Here is an 18,158-nt window from a genome sequence, read left to right as displayed (position 1 = left end):
GGTTCTTTAATGACTAAACCGTAGAACTTGCTGTATTACAACACCATTCTGCATTTTAACCTGATTCATTTTATCTATCCCCCATCTGCATTAAATATTATTGGCCTATAAAACGCTGTGAGGTCAATTGAAACCCAGAAATTGCTCTGTTTGGGCTAGCAGTTGCGATTCTACCATACAGCGAGATATCCCTACGCCCTTTTGGAGATCATGCAGGGCTCTATATTTTCTCCCTCTGTGCCTGTCCATATTCATGAGGCTGGCCTGTGTCGGTGTCGCTCTCCTCCTACTCACTCATCAGCCAAATGTTCTCAGTCTTCAGGAGCTTCTGCGGGCCAAATGTGCGGCGTATGGATCCAGCGTGACCCCCCACTGAAGAGAGGGCCGAATACAGGCTGCCATCTGAGAAGGAGAGAGAACGGAGATGAGAGAGAGAGAAAAATCACTTTGAGGGAAAAACTGGCTTTGATGGATGGATACGAGCTTTGGAGTCAGAGAGAGAGATGAGAGAGGGAAGCAGATAAAGAGAGACAGACAGAGAGAGAGAGAGTGAGGGACAGAGAGAGAAACAGAAAGTCACACAGACAAAAGATAAGGAGAGAGATAAAGAGAGTCAGTGGATTTGATGGATGGATACAAGCCTGGGAAAAATACATAGAGAGAAAGAGGCAGAGAGAGAGAGAAAGAGAGAGAGACGGTGGTTTGATGGGTGGATACAAAATACAAACTTCAGAGAGAAAGAGACATAGAGAGGTAGTTAGAGACAGAAGGAAAGAGAGAGAGCGTGAATGAGAGAAAACACTTTCAGGAAGACAGTGGCTTTGATGGATACAAGCTTCAGAGTCAGAGAGAGACTGAAAGAGAGGGAGAGAGAGAGAGAGAGAGAAAGAGAGTAATACATATTTTTATAGAGGCAGCCTGAAAAGCTTCAGAGTCAGAGAGAGAGAGAGAGACAGAGAGAGAAACAGATAGTCCCACAGAAAAAAAGATAAGAAGAGAGATAAAGAGAGTCAGTGGCTTTGATGGATGGATACAAGCCTGGGAAAAATACATAGAGAGAAAAAGGCAGAGAGAGAGACACACAGAGAGAGAGAGAGACAGAGACAGAGAGAGAAAGAGACATAGAGAGAGACACAGAGAGCAACATAAAGAGAGAGGGGAGAAACACAGAGAGAGACATAGAGAAAGAGAGAAAACACAGGCCGGTGCTGTGTCTGCAAGAGAGAGTCTGAGGGAGTGAATGAGAGAGAGAGAGAAAGAGAGACAGAGAGAGAGGAGAGAACACTTTCAGAGAGACAGTGGATTTCATGGATAATACAAGATTGGGAGTCAGAGGGAGAAGGGGAGACAAAAAATGAGAGAGAACAGGAAGAGGGAGAAAGATGTAGAGAGAGAAACAGAGAGACAAAGAGAGAGAAAGAAACAAAGAGAGGGGGACAGAAAGAGAGAGATAAACCTTCAAGGAGATAATGTTTTCATGGATGTATACAAGCTTGGGAATGAGACAGAGAAAATGACAGAGAATAGGAAGAGGGAGAAAGACATGGAGAGAGAAACCTTCAAGGAGATAATGTTTTCATGGATGTATACAAGCTTGGGAGTGAGAGAGAGCTGGAGAGACAAACACAAAGAGAGAGAGCTGTAGAGACAGACACAGAGAGAGAGAGCTGAAGAGAAAAAGAGACCGGGGAGACACAAAAACACACAGAGAGAGAACAGTGAAAGACACTTTCAGGGAGACAGAGGGTTTGATATATGGATACAAGCTTTTGAGAGAGAGAAACAGAGAAACATTTTAACACATTTATTGTGTCTGTCGAGAGAGAGAGAAAGAGAGAGGGAAGGAAGAGAGAGAAGAACACTTTCAGGGAGACAGTGGCTTTGATGGATGGATACATGCTTTTGCAGAGAGAGAGAAAGAAAGAGCAAGAACATTAAACACAGAATAGAACAGTGGACCCGCGAGGCTGTAGACTCTGGGATAAAATATACAAGAAAAAAGAAGGAGACATCAAGTGGCAGAGCTCATCCACCAACCATAGCCCTGCTCTTTATAGGTGCTGTCTCCATAGTGACAGAGGACACTGGAAAAAAGAGGAATGTGTAGAATATGTGGACGTGACTTGAATCCTGAAGAGTCATCATGGCAGTCACTTTGATTTATCTTATTGTTATACCTGCATTATTTGTTCCACTGGGCTGAACATGCTGTTTTTATTCAAACTAAATGCCACTGCCAGAAGGGCCAAATAACTGCACCGAAAAAAGAAAAAAAAAAAACCCAAACATATTGCTGTAATGAATGATTATGCTTCAATAATAAAAAAAAGGAAAAAAAAAAGAAAAAAAGAAAGAAAAATTGCCTGGACACAGTGGCTCTCATATTAAAGATCAAGAAATAAATGGTTAGAAATTTCCAAATAACTGAAGTAGCAAAAATAGCAAAAGGTGTGTGTTAAATAAAATGTATTGATTTGATTTGTATATAAAATAAAAGCAATAAAAACATACTGTAAATATAAACTGTGATTTAACTGCCGACCTTTGTGTTTGACCCATAGACTGTATAAAGAAGTGGACTAAGTGAGTGTGATGTCACCCATAGCGTTCAGCTCCAGTCAAATGCAGCTCATCAAGGCTAGCGGTTATAGAGGTGAATTTGGAGCCAAGTTTCATATTAGGAAATCCGACTGCAAGTATCATACCAAACAAAGAACCAATCTGTAGCTAGGCTGTTAAAGGTAACACCCCTTTCAGCCCACACCGCCAGTTTAGCAGAGAGTGGGCTGTTAGCAACGCTGTCAATCAAACCTGTTGCTAATGTTGGCGGGAGCGACCTCAGGGAAAGAAGGCAGCGATGTGCCTGTTATTAATGTTCATATGTATAGTTACGGGCATAATAACGAAATGAAAATACCAGGATCATGTAGAGCAAGTTAATACGACCAAAATGACAAGCCTGACAGCAGCATTTAAGGAGAGAGGGGCAGTAGTTTTCCAATGTAAAGCAAATTGGAGCGAGAGTCGATAGAGATGGAAGAATGCCCGTGATCACTTTCTGTTTGGAACGCGGCAGCTAGCAAGTTAGCTTTGTCGATTTATGTATACAGGCTATGGGATGGACAAACCTTCTAACCTCCAGCCACTTCCTGCCACAAATGTAATTTTTGGTTGTTTTTTTCTATCGTAATAAAGGGTCTCAGCTTCCAGGTATATGCAATGTTTTTAGGACTTTTTTTCATTCCAAATATATAATATTTTGCCTTAAACTGTTCATCACTAAACCACTTCAAAGTCGAAAAAAGTTGATGGTTTATCTCTAAATTACAATTACAGCAACAATTGGAGTCTGAAATTTTCGAGAAATCTTGTAATAAATAAAATAAAATCTAAACAACTTCTCGACAATACGTATTTCAAATGTTACTGAGTCGTTGGAGTCATTTGAGCCAATATAGCCATTCATTTTTCAGAGAAAGCGGTAAAGTGGAAGCAGTGGGTGCTTCGTTAGGACCGATCGTTATTAGAATGTGAGGAGACGAGGACCGGCTCGTTGGCTTCTAAATCGATTCCAATCAGAGAACGCTCCCACCCACGGCGCAACCGGAGCTGTGCCAGGCTACACAAACAACCCCCTGTTCATTAGACTGGTTTAGACGCAGTGAGTACGCCTGTCGCTAACCTCCTCATGAGATCACCCGAGCCCTGGTCTCCATCAAGTCACTTAAGGTAATGTAGCGTTGTATACAGGCATTAAGAGTCTGAGCGCCGTATGAACAAGATGTGTCCTGGTGGGAATAACGGAGGGTACTACTACTGTTACTACTACCAATACCATTACTAAGACTACCACTGCTGCTACCACTGCTGCTACTACTACTGCTGCTACTACTACACTGCAGCACTACTCCAAACTGGTATCTTGATTTACTCATGCTAAGGTAAATACATGTGCCCAACTGTGGATATGGAATGCTTGGCCGATCACCAGGACGCTATGGAGACCAACGTGGGAAATTACAAGGACTGTGGACAAGAAGATAACACCTATGTTCTGTTTTTTTAATCAAAACCACTTCTTATCTGTAGCCACATCTCAGGAATGTGTGATCTCCACTTTGAGAGGGCCATAAAACAGTCACCTTGTTCGACGTTGCCTAAAGTTTCTTAATGTATAACACCGTGCTGATAAGAAGAAGACCCACCTCGCAAACACATACATTGGGAGACCCTATAAAAGCTGTCAACAGGCACATTTCAGGACTCTCCACCTATCCTTTCTGGAGAGTCCATTGCTTGATTGTTCACTTTACCTGTGTGGAACTCAATAAACCCTTCTGACTTTGTTTCAGTCTCTTTGTCCTCTTTGATGCTTACACCAGAAACGAATAATTCTTACAATACCATTACTAACACCACCTACCTACCACTGCTACTACTACTACTACTACTACTACTACTACTACTACTGCTCTAGGTAAAACTTGTTTTTTAACACAGTAAAATGGCTGTTAACAATTTAAACTGCACTTAACCCATTCAACTCAGTGCACAGCTCAGAAACCCTATCTACATGATGAGGTGTTACATACAGACATTACAAGTTCATTTCAACGTCATATGAACAAGAGGTGTCCTGGTGGGGTTAGGTACATGTAGAGGAGGCAGTGATGCAGTGGATGAAGCGATCACCCTTCAACGAGTGGATAGCATTTTCTAAAGTCAACATAAATACTTCACCCATGTTGCCCATTCTAGTTTTTAGTTATGTTTTCAATGGTGTAAATGAGACTACTATTACTGCTACTGCTACTACTACTACAGCGTCCACTACTACTTGGGTTTTTCATTAAATTTCTCTCTTGGTTTCCATTCAGTCTACATTGTGCTGTCTTGTAATACGCCTACCACTCCTTCTCACCAATGCATCTGAATCGCGTTAGGCTCTGATCTTCACGCTCATAAGACCACTCTATTAAACTGCCAAAGAGTCTTTCGCACATTTCATTTTGAGTTATTATTCCACGACCTCAAACTACTAGCTTTATTTTACGGTCACAGATTCATCAAAGGCTTATAGATATAGATGTATATATTCATAGCCCTTCAGTATCGCTTGATTTAACATTAGCAAACAGGCTGGGGAAAGCGTGGTTAGCGCTTGACTGATAGCATCTTTAACCTTGCGTTGTTTATTGATGACTTCAATGAGCTCCTTCAGACTGGAGCAGTGGTTCTCATTAGCTGCCATGTGCTTTTAATTGGACTGTGCTTCAATGGAGGTAAATTGGAGCAACCGGGATGTAATTGGCATCAGTTGTTTAAGCGCGGCGATGAATGGTGTTTAAATGCTACTTTTTTCCTCCGAGAGCAGACTTGAAGTATGGGGAGGCATTCGGTACCAGAGTACGTTCATTTGCACGTTATGGGTGAATGAGGAGTGATTAGAGAGACAGCCCTACCCACCGAGAGGATGGGAGTGTAGTGGCGTGCAGCTGTGACAAAACTCAGAACGACGCATTTGGATAGCTTTGTTCTAAAATAAGCCGGTCACAGTTTGACGTAGCTTTGATGATGACAAATTTGGGCTAAATATTAAAATAATTATATATTTTTTTCAGAGCTTGAAGACTTGTCTACTACTTGTCATCCATTTACATTTTTTTGTCAGTAGCTATATTAGAAGATACTAATAGAAGCCGCTAACCTACATAAAAACAGACTTAAAAGGGAAAAGCATCTCAATAAGACCACTGTGTACTGTCTGCATCTAATTATAAAGAGTTCCTGTCTGGGTGAAAGGCAATTTGAGGTTAGCATTCCAGTTGTTAGCTTTACCATCACGGCAAAGCTCCATACTGGTCTCTGAGAAGTGTGAAAAGTGCTTATAAACTCAAAATGGTGAATAATTCGGATGCTTGGAATGCATAAGGTAAGTGAAGAATAACTTTGGACCACTGCAAATAATTTAAAATGAACTAGTTCTGTTTTTCATGTTTTGTTTTTTTTTTGTCAGCAAGCAAAGCAGTAATCAAACATCTCATTTACTTTGTGCAATTAATTTTTGACAAGGCAAAAATGGGTTGCTCACATTATTAGCTCTCCACAGGGCAATTAAACACAACAAAGCTACAGTAGTATTCACTTTGGCCTTTTTAACACAGTAGACCAAAACAATGAAACACAAGCTTGAACGCCGTGGAGGAGCCATAATGTGTGCCACAGCATGTCTAATATTACTCAGTGCAGTTGAATGCCTCTTCAAGTGCGGTCAGGGTGTGTCCTGCGCTTACATTTTGGAAATCCTGTTCAAAATGGAGAAAGGCTCCTCAGTCTTTTTGGCATAAATGTAAACGTAGTGAATGAAACCCAAATTTAAACTGGGGCAAAACTGGAATTACATTTGGCAACAAAACTAGTTCACTTAGTACCAAATTTAGGACAAAACTCAGTATTTACTAACAACTTACACAAGAAATGGTTTAAACTTGACCAAACTCTGTCAAGCCAAAGATTAATTTAGGAGTGTAAAGTGATAAAGTTGCCCTGATACTAAACTATGACTAAACCTATAGATAAACTTAAAGGCTTTGTACCTGATTCATTTTAAATGGTTTACAGTGGTCCATATTTATTCCTCGTTTCTAATTATTCACAACTATGAGTTTTTAAGCACATATCAGATGCCAGAGCTGAGTTTTGCCATCACGGTAATGCTAATAAACATTAGCGCACTTCCTGATTCTCAGAGGATAAAAACACGATTAGATGCAGTAGTACTCAGCAGTCTTATTTCTACCCCAAGCTCCACAGCTGCTTTTACACAATATCTATGCTGGGGTAAGTTAGATTTTGGTTAAATATATGGAAAAAAATGTGTTCATGAGTTCTTATCCATTAACACAATGTATGCTCTAAGGTAGGATTCAAACCAGCGACCAACAGTAATAGTAATGCCTACCCACTGCACCACTACAACTCCACCTAATTTGAGTGATTGGTGTAATTTTCAAATAACAGCTAAAACAGACTGTGGTGACAGGAAGCAGTCACACAATAAATAGCATCCATTTAAAAAGGTCTATAATTATGGTAATCACAAAGAAAAGAATACCACATTAAAATATGAAACAGCATACTAACAATCTGGAAATTATCATATTGCATAACTAATTGGTATTAATTCTGAGTAGCTCTATTATGTCAAATTTTGCTTGCTATATCAGTAAACTAATTATGAGCCAGGATCCAAGGAAATGTGTTATCTGGCATTAATGTGCGGCAAAAAACAAACTAAAACAAGTATCAGTTGATGTGAGCAGAGTAGCAGTGGGTGTGAGTAGAGTACGAGACGATGTGATCACAGTATCAGTAAATGTGAGCGAATTAGCAGTGTACTTGAGTAAAGCCCTACTAGCAAGCGCAGTTGTGAGCAGAGTACTAGTCGATGTGAGAAGAGTACTAGTTGATGTTAAGAGAGTGTGAGTCGATGTGAGCAGAGTACAAGTTGACGTGTGAGAGTACTTGTTGATGTAAGCAGAGTACTAGTTGATGTGAGCAGAGTATGAGTGGATGTGAGTGGAGTACTAGTTGATGTGAGTGGAGTATTAGTGGATGTAAGCAGAGTATGAGTCGATGTGAGCAGAGTACTACTTGATGTGAGTAGAGTACTAGTTGATGTGAGTAGAGTTCTAGTTTATGTGAGCAGAGTACTAGTTGATGAGAGCAGAGTACTAGTTTATGTTAAGAGTGTGAGTCGATGTGAGCAGAGTATTACTTGATGTGAGAAGAGTACTAGTTGATGTGAGTAGAGTACTAGTTTATGTGAGTAGAGTACTTGTTGATGTCAGTAGAGTACTAGTTGATGTCAGTAGAGTACTAGTTGATGTGAGTAGAGTACTAGTTGATGTGAGCAGAGTACTAGTTGATGTGAGTAGAGTACTAGTTTATGTCAGTACTGTACTAGTTTATGTGAGCAGAGTACTAGTTGATGAGAGCAGAGTACTAGTTTATGTGAGCAGAGTACTAGTTGATATGAGTAGAGTACTAGTTTATGTGAGCAGAGTACTAGTTGATGTGAGTAGAGTACTAGTTGATGTGAGTAGAGTACTAGTTGATGTGATCAGAGTACTAGTTGATGTGAGTAGAGTACTAGTTGATGTGAGCAGAGTACTAGTTGATGTGAGCAGAGTACTAGTTGATGTGAGTAGAGTACTAGTTGATGTGATCAGAGTACTAGTTGATGTGAGTAGAGTACTAGTTGATGTGAGCAGAGTACCAGTAAACATGAACAGAGTACGAGGAGCGTAGCATTACCTGTGGCCAGGCTGATGGACTTCTGCGAGGGGTAGGCCGGGGAGATGTCTGAGGCTGAGGAGATGTGACCCTGGACATCAGTCAGCACTGTGTCATTCACCTGGACACACAAGCACACACATAGCAGTAGAGTTAAAAAGTAGTCTGAAAAACATGATAAATTCAACTTTCACTTTAATAACCCATTCCCAGACTGTAGACTACTGAAATATGGTCGCTCCTCTCTCTGTAACTGCTGCTGTGAGGTTCATTCTGACCTTAAATTTTTCTTGGCAACCCACTCTACATGATCCTGGTGTTTTTATTTTGCTATTTTGTCTGTAAATCAAGATATGACCATTAACAGCAGACCAATCAGGCGCCTTCTTTCCCTAGAGATCGGCTCCCGCTAGAAATAGCAACCAGTTTGATTGACAGCTATCACACCTCATTGCTAAGTGCCAGCCCCATGCCAAAGCGGTGATGTGGGAGGGAAGGGGTAAGTACCTTCAATAACCTCGCTCCTGATTGGGTCTTTGGTTGCACACTCGGAATTCTAAAAATGGAAGTATGGAGAATGGAGTTCAGCAGTTCATATTTCAGTTTTCTCTCAAATATTAATGCAACAGTGTTATGCTACTTTTCTGTTGGGAATTTCGCCTGCCTGCTTGTCTCCATGGAGATTTTTTTGCTTGCAATCTTTCACAGTACAGTATTGTGAACGACGTAATCAAAATTTTGCTAAGAGAGAATGGGATCTTCAACTGTACCAGAGACTTTTTGGAGTTTTTCAAAATTTTCATAAAGTTATTTGATGGAATAAATGCAATTGTTAAACAATTATTTATATCCCAAAATTTCCTTAAATGAAACCCATTACACGCTTTTGTGACTTTCAATTTTCCAGTCTCCTAAATACTTTTATGCATATGGCAGAATTGCAGCTGGATGCTAAAGCGCCCTAAATATAGCATATAGCGTAGTTTGCCAACCTGATCTGCCCCTGAACTGTCTGGAGCTCTGGGTGCAGCTGGGTATTGTGCAAAGCAAGTGAATCTAACACTGATAAAAGACTACAACACTGACTGGTCCTGAAGATAAGTCACCATCAGCTAATGTACAGGAAGACACTTCTGCCATTATCAGGGTTGCAGGCGCCGGAGAGTGCGTTTACTCAATTTGGCACTGCACTGCGACTGTAGCCTGGTATTTAAAGGTCCTATGGTGTATTATGCTAAACTGGCATTTCAAAATTAAACATAACCGGAGTTGTGTTTTGCTTCATTTGTACATGTTTTGTTTTTAAAGTGTATTATGTAAAATCAACTTTCAGCCTCACCATAAGCTGACTCTGAGCTGTATTCTGATTGAGTCATACATGTTCAAGTAACCCCATTGAGGCTTGAGCGCTCTGAAAGTGTCTGTTTTCACCTATCGTCTTTCACCACTCGTTATTCTGCACTTAGTTGTGTCAAAAATTACTCCATTTCTCAAGAATACACCTAAATAAAAATCAGCTGCTTGCTACGGTGAAATGTCACTTACAAGAGTTCTGCAGTTTTTAATAGGAAGTCAAGTGGCTGAGTTTTAGATCAATACTGCAGTTTATAATGAACAAAATCTAATATGAACATCGGCATATGGTAAAAAAGCGCAATATGTTCAACACTTTGGCTCGCTTAACTCATTTCAAAACACAACCCCTCGACAATACAAATAACAAACTTTGACAGGGGCAATTTTAGTTTTTGCTATACTTGAAAATACTTCACACCTGGTGGAACTGCAGCTATACAAACATAACGAGAAATTCAACGGTTTTAAATTGGAGTTTGAAAAGCCTGAAAATGCATAACACACAGTAATGTAAGGTTCTTGAAAGTCAACAATACAAATGAGAGATATGAACGTAACTATGGTGGCTGTGCTAAAAGCATTGAGTGACTCTTTTCATGCATGCATAAGAAATGTTGGTCAGGAGGAATGAAATAGAACTAGGAAAACATCAAAATTCCAAAGCCTGCACTCTGCAATGTAATTTTAGAATGGAAAATATGTTGAAATATTTTGCCTACTAAGTTCCATGGCCCAGAGAAAGCAGGCCTTCAAAGCAAGAAGTAACAACAATATTAAAGACGCTGTACCTGATTTTTACTGTATGAAAAAACATGAAAAACAGAACTAGTTAATCCCTCACTTGCCTTATGCATTCCGAGCATCCTAATTATTCACCACGATGAGTTTTTAAGTACTTTTCACAACTTTCAGAGACCAGGCCAGAGTTTTGCTGACTTATTTTAACCTCAAGAGTTGCTTATACAAGTTATCTGTACTGACGCAAGACAAATTTTGCTCAAAATTGGCACAGGCCCCTTAAGAGAATGGATGCAGAATTACCTTTTTCATGTAGAGTGAGCTTTTACAATGTGTAGTAGTGAGAAGAGAATGGTTTGTATTGTCAGATAGATTGGTGGTTGTAAAACAGAATGCGTTGTAGTTTTGCTTAGTCAACTGAACGCGCAAGTTCGAAAGGGAGGTATTCTTTTACTGATAACAGTTTAGAAAGGTAATTCCTTCTACTACAGCAGGCTACATCACTTTAATTGGAGTCATTTTGTGACAATTATCAGAGAAAAGTGGAGCTACAACCTTGTGATCAGGTGTGTGTAGACATAGTACAAGCAATCTCGCTATGGCCTTGAAAACTGAGATACAGTGTTTGTTGCCACCAGGACCGCAGATGTCTAATTGGGCGATAAAAACCAAAATCTTGATAAAATGGAACGCTTATGAGACTTGATAGTTTTCTAAGAGCACAAAGTCTGACGTCGGCTCGAATCAATCTAAAGTAGCTTAGGCCTAACACGAGGTGGCGAGGAAAGAAATTACTTTTTAAGCGCAAGTGAATACCAATATTGTTTGGGGGTTTTTTTTATCATTAAATATACTTTAATCTTCTGCCTGAGAATGCCATATTTGTTGTGTCTTTGGTTTAATAGTGAAAAAGAAATGTCATTGTAGTAGTTAGTTAAAGGGACAGTATGTAACTTTCTGGAGGTGGCACGTCATCTGTTAATTCCATACTTCAGAACCTTCTCCATGGAGGTAGATAAGCTTTATACTGTGGAAGATTATACCTAAAAAATAACATTTCCATAGAAACAAGCAGGTTCTCCGGGCCAAATAAGAGGCAGGTTTGTGGAGATGCAAGCCCACTCATAGTTAGGATTTCAGTGTAATAAAAAACAAAATGGGAAAAAAAAACTGTGGCTTTAAGTTGAAAGAATGTTTTTAAGTATTTAAGTTAAATGACAGTGGGTATGATTTAACTGAACCGATCAAAGATTATGTTGTTCTGGAATGGACCAAACCAAGACACATTTCATTTTAGTTGTAAATGTGTGTTAGAGCGGTTGTTTATCGCTTTATAGGGCCCTGCCACATGTTGTAGAATATATTGTAGTGTCTCGAGGGTTGAAGATAAGAGGCATGAGGCAGCAGTTCTAAAACAGGTGAAGTTTACTTGCCATCGGTTCAGGACCCAGAACCCAGAGACATGAACCCTCAAGACACTGTGATAGTGTTGTCCATTCCAGTCTAATGTAGTCCAGTCTGGCTGTATGTCCATTGTAGGGAGTATTATACCTCTGATGACGTAGGCTAAGATAACATGGACTGAGCTGGCAGTGAGAGCCCTCAGTACAGCACAAAAATGAAATTTCTCTTATGGGGACAAAAGTTCAGATATGGCTTAAAATAGTTTGAGATTAGGGTTTAGTTTGATGTTAGGCAAGTAGTGACTATGGTTGAGGTTAGGATCAGTCTCCAGGAAATGAACATAGGTTAATGTAAAGACCTAAGAGTATGTGTAGCCACTCTTCCTATACTCCACAGTGTCCTGGCTTGACCGTAGAACCACAAAGCCCATGAGAAATGAATGAGCAAACTCCATTAATCTTTGAGAGAGCTTGGAGTTACTCTACTGAAGTATTCAAGGCACACGCACCATGATCAGGTGAGACCACTGCGGCTGTAAGCTAATGGGTTCGGAGCTACAACACTCTGCACTATCAGGCCAAGATGGGTTGTGTCTGTTGTGAGAAATCTTGAACTGCATGGGGAACTATGGCTGGGTTTCAGATGATATCACAACATTCTCCAGCCAACTAATAGAGTTTGGGATTAAAATGTAAATCTGCCATGTTAGTGGTAGAAGTGGAAAACTCTCATAGCTCTATATTAGCCAAAGCAGCGTTCATAAACTGCTGGATGACGACTGGTAAATACAAAAAAGTCACTGACAGTTGAAAAAAAATCATAACTCTTGTTTATATTTTTCTGACATTAATATGAGCAAATACAGCACCGAGGAATGAACCCTCATTGTACAGTGATACTTTGAGTCACATGGGTCAAATTCACAAACTCAGCGATGTTACCGTCGACATTTTAATACCAGAGATGCCCCGAGTGTAAATGCCATTAGAGGAATAATAAGTTGTTTTCAAAGACAGGGGGCAGTATGTGATCTCCACAGACCTGACTAGTCTCGATTTCTTCCTGTGGGGCGATCTTAAAGAAAACGTGTGTGAATAAACCTCAGACAATAAATGACTTAAAACATAATATCGAGGATCAAATAAGAGCCATAAGCCCGGAAATGCTTTCAAATGTTATGCAAAGTGTGTTCGATTGGGCTATTCAGTGCAAAACAGAAAATGGTGGACACTTAAAAACATTATTTTTTAAAAATTAGGTCATTTTTACTTTCTCTAGTTTACGTAGTGATAAGTTCAAGTGTAAGTGAACAATTATTACCTACTGCTACAATTTGGTGAGTATAACTTAGTATAAGTTATTGAAGATTTAAAGGTGTCAGTGATTTTTGGTCAACCCTGTACATCTATCACTCTATCGTGTCAGAAAACCTTTGAATGAAGTTTAGTGTTTAGCATCTTAAAATATCCACTGGTTTAACATTAGGCTCTCTGGAAATTCTATCAGGCTATTTTATTCAGATGGTGGGCAGCTAAAATTGATATTGTTAAAATGTAGATTTAGTTGTTGAAATATAGCAAGTTCTCAGGTCTAGTCACCAAAAGAAATGATCAGATTCAGATATGCAGATATGAAGATACCATGTAAAGATACCCCCTTTTTAATGCAGAAAAAAGTACTAGGAAACAATATATTTATATAAACTAATCATGAGTTTAATCTGCCTTTTTTACATATAAACCAAAAAATACCAAATCTTCAGCAAACTCACTCACTCACTCCTCCTTTCTGCTGTTGTTCCAAATAGTCATTTTTGTACAGTTTTGCATAAGTGCCAATGATTAAAAAAAAAAAAATGATGAAATGAAGTCTGATTTGGAATATCACTTGTTGCATATTATGAAATGATATCTACCATCAGACTATATAACAACTTGGCAAAAGTAACTTCCAAATCATCTGCATTTTTGGCAGGTAATAATGCTTTTACCCTGCAGAAGCCAAAACGTATTAACAGTATTAGCCAATGTGGGAATGATCCAAGTATTGTGTCTTTTTCTAATTCAGAATTTAACTCTACAATGTTGGCTTTATCTGGAATATTATCAGGTTCTCTTCAATCTTCGACTTGTCTGACAATGAATCAATAATAAAAGTATTATAATGTATCTAAATTAATTCTTTCATTTGATTATTCCTATTTGACTGGGGCATGGCCATATTACGCTATTTTCTTATTTATGTTATAATGTTGTTTCTTCATAAAAAAAAAAAAAAAAAAAAAAAAAAAGCCTGGATTTCACTCACACACTCTCACAACACTCTGTTCCACCTTGTGATGTCACGTGGTAATACATTATCCTCCCCATCTCTTGCTAGCTCCGCACTGTGTGGATCATTTCCTGTGGATCACGCTGTGGATCACACCTTCACTAGAATCATTTGGATGATTTCAGCCCTGGAAATGCCAATCCCTACTGAGTAACTTGAAAAATACCACTTGATTACATCACAAGATGAAACAAAGCGCTGTGAGCTTTGGAGATGTAAACATATCAATAATGCAGGACTGCTCAAGCATGTGTGAATGGAACAAAACACAAGTCCAGGTGTGTTTTTAAGGAGATAACGACATTCTAACATGGCTTAAATCTCACAAGAGTCGATTATGTGTAGCTTAAACTGCATTTAAAAGAGCTACATGTTTTTGTAATCATGACTTAGTTTGGTGGGTGTGGTGTGGTAAATATGTATCACACTTTTACACCCGTCAAGTTGCAGTTTGTGTGGGAAAAAAGAAAAAAAGTTGAAAATTAAAAGGAAGTAATAATAAGGACTGCTTCTGTCATCATCAATACGCGATTCTATTCAAAAGGCAGTCACAATTTCCGCTCAGGAGCACATTTTTCTGACAGTTTAAACATTCACCTAAGAAAATGTGTTTGCATTGTGGTTGCTAGGTAACAATGGAATTACCTCTACATCAGTGGATCTCAAACTTTTTCACATCAAGTACCACCAAAGAAAAGATTTGGCTTTCTGAGTACTACCAGATCTAAGTTAAGCATGTAAAAGGACTATTCCAGGTCTAATGTAGGGCTAAAGTGGGTCTAAAATTGGACCACATCTTTTCCACTGCAGTTCTAACCGAGAAATTGCCCCAAAGATAGACAAAAAGTGGATAAAATGAACTCTAAATTAGGTAAACCCACAAACTGAAGAGCTGTCCAAGTACCACAGTGTGAGAAACATTGCTCAGCATATTTTACATCTGCTGCTCGTTTCCAAACATGAATTACAATTATTCATCAAAACACTTTTTAGAATTTACGTCTATGGAGTATTGCAAACACAACATATTTAGATCCCCATGTTACCTTTTATTGTTTTGGAAATGTTATAAATGCTTTGCTGAAAACATTCTTTTTTTTTTCATTTCCATTTTTGTCGCTTTGAGTCTCCCCTCCCTTTGCTCTCTGTGCTAAGTCATTCCCCTGTTAGAGCGCTATCACAACAAAATCAATGTACATTCTGTTAATGAAACTACGGCACATCACATCAGGCTTGTCAAGTTGCTGTGTACAGTTTTGTATCATGTTTTTGTATATTTACAGAGAATTGTCCTCTTAAACAATGTTGTAGTAACAGTAGTTAAACTCGTCATATGCATTTTAACACTGGCATCACTTGCCTTCTGAACACACTGTCCTCATTTCAACAACTTGGTGTATGTTCAACTAATACGTTTCATTCATTATACAAATTCATTCAGCAAAACATCCTGAGCTGTAATAAATAAGCATTGGTTTTCATCTATGCGACCGGAGGAGAAATGGGGAAATAACTGAACACTAATGGCCATTGATTGTGAACGCGCTCCGTTTCAACTGTGCTTGGAAAATGGTACATTAGCAGTAGAAAGAGCCCTAAATGAGATCTACTGTGCTTGGCTCTGACTTGTTTAAATACATTTGAACACAATAGTAAGTGTTTTTGGTGTTTTACTTGTAAAGGTATAGAAGTGCTTTGAAACAACACAGAAAAGGCTTGGATTAGTATCTTCGTCTAAGCAGCACTCTGAACTGAGTTCTACACATTTATCTGTAATGGCTCTCACTGATTACGTTCAGGAAAAGACAGAACGTCACAACTAATGTTTGAAGCTGATAGGTTGAAACGTCAGAACAGTGGAACAAGCCAAAAAATCTAACTTTTGCTACATGCAGGTGAGCAAAAAGCACACCTTTCCTGTCCACAAATGCAAAATGCTCTTAACTTCTGCACATTTTTCACAAACAAAATAGTCTTTATTTTGCTAAAATACGCCTGACATGCATCTTTGTTTTGGTTAACTTTAGTGCTTCGCCTTGTGCTTCTGCATAAACCTCCATGCTGCTCTCTAATTGGTCCGTTCGCTGCTGGGCGAACTTGAACCATACAGCAGGAGTATTTCAAGATGGAGTCACATGAGTTTGTGAACTCACAAATGTCATGAGACTCCATCTCGCTGTGCAAGGTTAATCTTTCCCCACTGCTGGCAAAAAATGGGAGCAAACGTGTTGGAAAATAGAAAACGACATTGAAGAAATATTAGCAGGCTTTGCAGAACAATGTCATCTAGAATAATTGTTCAGTATGATTTGTATGGACTTTTAAAATATGTAAGAAGCCTCACAATTTTCACTTTGCTGTGTATCAAATTGAAATAAAACTTCTCTATTTAACGGAATTTCATAAACATCCCTGAATAAAACAAAATGCTACTAAGATTATTTTGCTGTGACAAGTTAACATGGTAAAACATTTAACTCAAATCCATTTGTGCAGTGGTTCCCAAACTTGTGCTACGGGTACTTTCATAGGAGTGCAGAGTGACCTAGACAGTACGAAATAACAGTGAAGTGAAGTAACCTTAGTGCGCTGTTGGTTTTATCAATAGTAATGTTGTGATGGCAAAAATCTCTCTTTGTCTTATGAAAGTTGTGAAGCACACACATAAACTTGGTGAAAAATTAAGATGTTAAGACGGCTTTACGAAGGGGGCAAATATGCTTCAACTACTGCAAGAAGTTCACATGCAAAGAAAAATCGCCATCAAGTCTGTCTGATAAGAATTTTAATTATTTTGTTCTTAAGGGCCAGTTTAAATGTAATACGTGCAATGTGCATGATTCAGTATAATTAAAAACTAACTATTAGATATTGTATGATTAATGCAGCACCCACAGACATTTTCATCAAGCTGTTCTTTAGTATTATGATGTCATCATAACTGCTTGTTCCGCACTGATCCATTTCCACACAAAATAAGAGATTTAATGAGCTTTCACACAAACTGTATTCGGGAAATTGAAGAGTCTTACCAGCATCCAGCACCTGGGGCTCCCCGCGTTGGTCCCACACACGATGAATGTGTCGTTCACTTTCTGCATGACCGTGATGAAGTTATCACACTCCATCTGTGAAGACAAGAGAGAAGGAGTTACAAAGGAGGACAAAGAGAAGAGAGCAGGAGCTAGCAAGAGACGGAGAGGACAAAGAAGAGAACAGGAGCTAGCAACAGACGTAGAGGAGAAAGAAAAAAGCCAAGAGACAAGGAGGCTATCAGAAGAAAGCAGGAGCTAGCAAGAAGTGTAAACAGATCAGAAGAAAGAAGGAGCTAGCAAGAGGCGAGGAGGACAAAGAGAGTTCATTGGGAGATAGCAAGAGACAATGAGGACATAGAAGAAAGCAGGAGTTAGCATGAGACGAGGAGGACAAAGAAGAAACCCTAAGCTAGCAAAAGACAAGGAGGACAGAGAAGAACCTTAAGCTAGCATGAGACAAGGAGGACAAAGAGAAAGTAGCAGGAGCTAAAAAGAGACAGAGAGGGCAAAGAAGAGAACAAGAGCTAGCAAGAAGTGTAAACAGATCAGCAGAAAGCAGAAGCTAGCAAGCAACAAGGAGCATAGAGAAGAGAGCTGGAGCTAGCAAGAGACAAGAAGGACAAAGAAGAAATCTTAACCTAGGCAAGAGACAAGGAGGACGAGAAAAGAGCTGGAGCTAGCAAGAGACAAGGGGGATAAATAGAAAACATAAACAAAAGTGAAACATAAGACATCAAGAGTTAGAAGAAATTAGATTAGAGCAGAAGTTAGCAAGAGACTAGGAGGACAGGAGTTAGCAAGATACATGGCTGAGTATGGCAGAAAAAAAATAAAGTTAGCAAACAACAGGGAAGACAGAAGAGAGCACAAGTAAGCAGTAGACAGGGAGGATGGAGGGAAAGAAAGTAGTAATTGGCATGAGAAAAGCAGGATAGACGGCGAGGATTATGGGTTAGCAAAAGACAAAGTAAGATAAGAAAGCAGTAGTTAGCCACAAAT

General features: G+C 39.2%; 1 protein-coding gene across 1 annotated transcript in view; it reads right to left on the bottom strand.

Annotated features, from left to right (window-relative positions):
- Window positions 1–18,158, bottom strand: part of si:ch211-113g11.6 (uncharacterized protein LOC559008 homolog) — a 104,897-nt gene that overhangs the window by 39,257 nt on the left and 47,482 nt on the right. Inside the window, exons 4-6 of the mRNA XM_033981010.2 lie at window positions 17,157–17,252; window positions 8,317–8,416; window positions 295–402 (exon numbers count right to left, since the gene is read on the bottom strand). Of these exons, the coding sequence (XP_033836901.2) occupies window positions 295–402; window positions 8,317–8,416; window positions 17,157–17,252 (304 nt within the window). The remainder of the gene's footprint in view (window positions 1–294; window positions 403–8,316; window positions 8,417–17,156; window positions 17,253–18,158) is intronic.

The sequence above is a fragment of the Periophthalmus magnuspinnatus genome, chromosome 16, assembly GCF_009829125.3.
Source record: "Periophthalmus magnuspinnatus isolate fPerMag1 chromosome 16, fPerMag1.2.pri, whole genome shotgun sequence".
Taxonomy (NCBI): domain Eukaryota; kingdom Metazoa; phylum Chordata; class Actinopteri; order Gobiiformes; family Gobiidae; genus Periophthalmus; species Periophthalmus magnuspinnatus.
This window is presented reverse-complemented; position numbering and strand designations above follow the sequence as displayed.